Genomic DNA, 5883 nt, shown 5'->3' with positions numbered 1-5883 from the left:
ATGTTCACTCACATCACATCTGTTGTATACATATTACTATTACTATAATATTATATATTTAATTTTTTTCTATTGTATTCTTATTTAACGTGTATTTTTTTTTAATATAATCTATTATTGTGTTGTATCTGGAGCCGCTGCAGCAGAGTGAATTTCTCAATAAAACCAACAAAGCCCATTTCACCTTACCTCACTACATTTCCCACAACCCCCCGCGGCACGTATAACGTAAAGCCGCCCAACCTTACACGTTGTACGTGCGCTGCCAGCTTCCGGCCGAAGTGTAAATGGATACATGACACAGTTGTTTGGAGGAAAAGCTAACCGTTCAGGAAAACCGTTAACGTCCGCGGAGCCAACCGACGGCGGTTTGACATCCCAACGGCTGACAGTCCGGTTCGGAGAGCCGGCCGCGATGGAGGCGGTCCCCCGTATGCCGATGATCTGGCTGGATCTAAAGGAGGCTGGGGAGTTCCAGTTCAGCCCGGCCGTCAGGCAGGTGAGCTGGGCGGGGGAGTGGAGCAACAGGGCTGAGGTCCAAAGTCAACTAAAACGAGGATTATGGACGACCGGATGAACCCGAGTTAAGAAGCCAGTGTTAGCCACGGTTCACACTAACCGGTAACTCCCATCGGCTGTCGGGAAAAGGAGGATTTTCCAGAACGGGCAGCTGTGGTCCGATTCTGGCAAATCCCCCCCTGACCACCGCCTTTTGTCTGCAAACGTTAGCCGCATGTCGAAGTTCACAATCAGCCTTTAAATCTTAATTAACTGCTTTCTAAAAAAATATATAATAATGTAAAGCAAAACAGCTGAACGACGTTAAAGCGATAAGGTTGCTAAAACAGCGAGCTCCTGGCTCCTGAGGGCCCAGACACACTGTCGACATGTTGAATGGTAAACAGTGATCTCATCGTCACATGTACCTGAATACAGGCTGCTCACAACAACAACAACAACAACAACAACAACAGCAGCATCCTTTATGTTTGTTTATCTGCATGTCACTTTACAGTCGCAGGAAAAAGTAAAAGAGCAGTAAGTTGAAGAAGTTCAGCACCTTTTCTGAGCTGAATCAGTAAAAAGCTCAGATAAAAATGAACCACAACCACAACATAATGGATTATATGAATATTAAAAGTAACTGTTTGTTTTTTTATTTGCTTTAATCTTTCACTGGATGTGTCATGAGTGTGTATTTTATGTGTGTTTATTGTCCATATCCTCTAGTTAGGCATTGTGCCATTTAAAAAAAAAGCTTTATATTCATATTATAATGACACAAGTGTGGTATTTTTAAAAAAAGGGGGGGTTTCACAGTTGGATTGATGTATTTCAACACAAATACACACAATAATGCACTTTTATTCAGATGCTTCTTGTGTTTTACTCTCGTCTGTATCTGCTGACCTTTGGCCTCTCGTGTGACTGTGATTGCTTTCGGTAAAGAGATATTTTGCAATTGACTTCCCACGTTCAAAAAATGCCGAACTATTGTCTTTAAGTGACTCCTAACCTCAATATTATCCATTAATATATATATTTATAACCTCTAATACAACCCCGTGGACTCCATGTCCTTCTTGAACCACAAATAGTGTATATACTTTAATTTATAGTTTTTTCATATCCCTTCTAATATTAAGTCATCCATTTGTGCTGCTGATATTCGTTTGTTTCTTGTTTTTTGCTGGGTGTTTGGTGTTCAGAATTAAGAAGTCAGCTTCCGCTCCTCAGGGGGGGATAAATAGTTTTTTATTAGTGTATTTTATTCTTTACACTTTATCTCTAATAATTAGCGTACTTAACGTGTATGTTATGAATGTTATTACTCTATGTTATATTTATTTGTGTTGTATATTTTGTATTGTATTTATTTTTGTTGTGTTATTCTTATTGTGCTATCTGTAATGGTTTTCGCTTATTTATATTGTATTTTTTTTTATTTATTTTTTCTCTCTCTTCTTCATGTAATTATTGTTTCTCTATGTTTTTTTTACTCGCTCTTCTGGTTTTTTATTTTTTTTTTTATTCCTTTCTCTCCTCTTGGGTTTAAACAGAAGGCAGAATTGAACCACAACCGGCTCGTGGAAGTCAGGCCGATGCCCGTCTGTCTCGCTGCGTCTTTCCAGAAGCCCGGTGACTTTCCTGCGTCCGCGATTTAATTAGAAAAAGAAACAGAAGCACTATAAAAATAATGAGTGTGTCTGCAGTATCGTTCACCTCCTGGCCTGACGTGAAGTAGCTCGCTGCTTATTACAGTCCAAACTCTTCGCTCTTACTCGGGGCAAAATATTAACCTATTGATTAACAAGCTGCAGTTAAAGTGAATGTTTAAAATGTCTCGCTGTGATAAATGTGGTTAAAACCGAAGCCGTAGAAATGTATAGTTCCAGTGGAGAGGTTTGAAGCTGATTCACATTTACCTCCTCCTTCTTCTTCTTCTTTCCGTCTCTTCTTCTAGTTCATCCTGAAGAATTACGGCGAGAATCCGGACAACTACAACGAACAGATGAAGAAACTGGAGACGCTGCGGCAGGTAGTGTGAAACTACCATCACCGTGTTTGATTAAATGTCCCTTTATTACGACGCTTTGATTAAGTCTTATAGTTTTATAGCGGTGAGTAAAAAACTAGTTGGCACACAAACCAGATAATAACTGCGTTGCTGTGTTAGTATGTGCAACAAACAACCGCTTTTGGAGAGTTGACGGCATCGATTCGAGTCGGTAACAAGTGTCTGATGTTGCTTAAATTAAAAAAAAAAGAACCAAAAACACAATATTATAAGAGTGTTGCCACAAAACATGTGCAAACATAAAACAGAGTCACCAGTGAAACGTATCAAACATACTATAATTATGGGCTTGTACTGCTCTGCCAGGCATTAATGCTCTCAAACACATCACAAGGACAAAGGCGTTATAAGAACTGTGTTTCCATCTCTCCAGTACTTTAGTCGGATTAGTAGGTGAGATGATGTTGTATCCTAAATATACAGTTTAGAGTTTTTGAGTCACACAAACACACTTGTTAGTTCTCCTTTTTGGGACAAATAGGATCTCTTTCTGCAGTCTTCTTCTTCTTGCACATCCGAATCCCAGTCCGGGGAAATCAGCTCTTTGCAAACGCCTTGAAGAAAACGATCCTTCCCGAAGGTTAAACGCTAAAACTCCTCGCTCTGAATGAAGCTGTGTGTGCAGAAGTGCAGATTCTGTAGCTGCAGTTATAAAGAACAGCTGATCAGACGCGAAAAGAAACACAGCATTTGTGTCTGTTTCACAGAGTGCGGTAAACGTGACGAGGGACTTCGAGGGATGCAGCACGCTGAGGAAGTACTTTGGCCAGCTGCATTACCTCCAGAGCCGAGTACCCATGGGAACGGGCCAGGAGGCTGCTGTACCCATCTCATGGTGATCACACACACACACACACGTCCTCCTGCAGTCTGAACTATTGTTGGCCTGGACACTGGAGGTCTGGAGCTAATTTTAGTTCTCACTGCTCTGAATCTTCAGGTACAGGAGTGGACTAAATAACAGATACATTTTACAAAATCCAGGGACATTTTTACAGTTTTTTTCTGTTTCCCCTTCACAGAATGGGGTCAGACTGATACTGTATGTTTATTTGCTGATATTAACCTTTTTTAAATATTGAAAATCCAGTCGTATTGTCCTCCTTTGATGTGAATGAACCTCCCTCCTTAAATGTAGCAGCATAAAGTTAATTTTCTGTATTAAACGTTGAGTTTATGTGATTTCTTCAGCAGATGATTTGTAATGGATATCTCATCATGAATGATATTGTTCACAAAATCATGTCAAATACACACACGTACACAACTCCACTGTATTTTCAAGTGTATGCTGTGTAATGTGCCCTTTTTATTTTTTTTGTCTGCAGGACTGAAATCTTCTCTGGAAAAACGGTCACCCATGATGACATCAGCTATGAGCAAGCTTGCATCCTCTACAATCTTGGTGAGTTAAGTCACGTAGAGCGGAAAGAGAAATCCAAGTCAGGCTCACAATCTGCAGCTAATGCTTCGGGATTCTTTTTATTATCGCTTTAGCTGGTAGTTATTTCCTCAATCAGTTGTTTTGTTCAATAAAAACCTCAGAATAGTGAAATATGCCCATTAAAATCTTCAAATGACTTTAGTTCGTTCAACTAACAGACTAAAAGTCAGCGTTGTTTTGTAAGAACCAAGCCCGCTAACCTCACTGAACCGGTTTGTGGATTCCCCTGTAGGGGCCTTGCACTCCATGTTGGGAGCCATGGATAACAGGGTGTCTGAGGAGGTAAGACACACACACACACAGTCCCACTGAGACTCTCTGCTCTGCGTCCAGGGGATGAAGGTTTCGTGTACGCACTTCCAGTGCTCGGCCGGGGCTTTCTCCTACCTGAGAGACCATTTCAGCCACAACTTCAGCGTGGACATGAGCCACCAGATCCTTAACCTCAACATCAACCTTATGCTGGTAGGTTACACACACACACACACCACACCCACTAAGAGAAATGTTCATCGCCTGTGTCCTGTCCTCACAGGGCCGGCTCCAGGATGTCTCTTGGAAAAGTCATTTTGACAACAGGAGAGCTTTCCTGGTTGCTCGCATCACGCTTCAGGTCACTTCTTATCATTAAATTTAATCCTTTCATTACATCATGTCAATCAATAATAAAAACATTAGAGGTTAATAACTGTGGTGCTACAGGTGGTGGATTACTACAAAGAGGCCTGCAGGGCTCTGGAGAACTCAGAGACTGCGTCTATGCTGGGGAAGATTCAGAAGGACTGGAAGAAACTGGTTCAGATGAAGATCTACTACTTTGCTTCTATTGCACATGTGAGTTTAACAGGAGTGTGTGAGAGTGTGTGAGAGTGTGTGAGAGTGTGTGAGAGTGTTGAGTGTGTTGTGTGTGGGTTGTGTGTGATCATTGGGTGTGTGTGTGAACGTGTCTGTTGGATTACTCACACTTTGTTTTCTCTTAACAGCTTCACATGGGAAAACAGGCTGAAGAGCAGCAGAAGTACGGAGAGCGGGTAGGACCAAATTTCACACATAGAATATTTTTTCCATCCGCTGTCTGGGTGCTTGGTCGCTGCATTGTTCCATGCAGAAATGAATGCTCTCTCCAGTAATTTAATTAAAAAGGTTTTTTGAGATTTTCAAGAAAAACTGAAATAAATTCCCCAATTTTACAGCAATTTCCTGTATTATGATTATTCAAGTTGGTACCACTTTTACAAGCCGATGTCACACAAAAAGTCTCCACAAACAATCTTATTTTTAACTCCAGGGAGATGGACTGGCTGCACACTTTACATATTATCCCAATTTGATCTTGAAACGACAAAAGTAGTAAAACATTTTAGCTTCACTTTTTTGGAAAAGCTGCGTTTTTTTTTATGGCACAGGTTTATCACCAAAGCCAGGTTTACAACAATCAATAGTACTGCTTTTCTTTGCTAATGACTAAAATATGGTCAAACTATTTTCATAATTTCTATCTTACTAAATGTTCTGTTTTCCACCGTTGCGTATCTGACGAGCTCTTGGACAAACTCAGTGCGCATCAACTGCGAGGTAGACCCGAGTTCATCAAGTGTCACCTAACTGCTTGGTGTGTGTGTGTGTGTGTGTGTGTGTGTGTTGTCATTGTTTAACAAACTCCTTTGTTTTGTCTGTGTACAACCAGGGTCAACCGACGTGTGCCAAGAGGCTTGAGATTCACCATGGACGTTATCGCGGGAATAAGTGAGCTAAGTCTTGTTTGGCATTTTCATGTAGTTTTCGCTGCTGTGTTAACTTTGCATCAAAAACTTTTTTACAATATATGTTGAGTTTAGCTTTGAACTGTTCACTCCGTCGA

At 40.9% G+C, this 5883-nt stretch overlaps 1 protein-coding gene across 1 annotated transcript in view; it reads left to right on the top strand.

Moving 5' to 3' along the window:
• The first annotated feature begins 247 nt into the window (after positions 1-247).
• The window catches only part of ptpn23a (protein tyrosine phosphatase, non-receptor type 23, a), a 20155-nt gene continuing 14519 nt past the window's right edge, over positions 248-5883 (top strand). Inside the window, exons 1-9 of the mRNA XM_035672981.1 lie at positions 248-499; positions 2465-2539; positions 3286-3413; positions 3907-3983; positions 4255-4304; positions 4356-4487; positions 4558-4635; positions 4725-4856; positions 5006-5053. Coding sequence (XP_035528874.1) covers positions 296-499; positions 2465-2539; positions 3286-3413; positions 3907-3983; positions 4255-4304; positions 4356-4487; positions 4558-4635; positions 4725-4856; positions 5006-5053 — 924 coding nt within the window. The 5' untranslated portion in view covers positions 248-295. The remainder of the gene's footprint in view (positions 500-2464; positions 2540-3285; positions 3414-3906; positions 3984-4254; positions 4305-4355; positions 4488-4557; positions 4636-4724; positions 4857-5005; positions 5054-5883) is intronic.

Source organism: Morone saxatilis, unplaced genomic scaffold (assembly GCF_004916995.1).
Source record: "Morone saxatilis isolate NCDOM2014 unplaced genomic scaffold, NCSU_SB_2.0 Contig24, whole genome shotgun sequence".
Lineage (NCBI taxonomy): Eukaryota > Metazoa > Chordata > Actinopteri > Moronidae > Morone > Morone saxatilis.
This window is presented reverse-complemented; position numbering and strand designations above follow the sequence as displayed.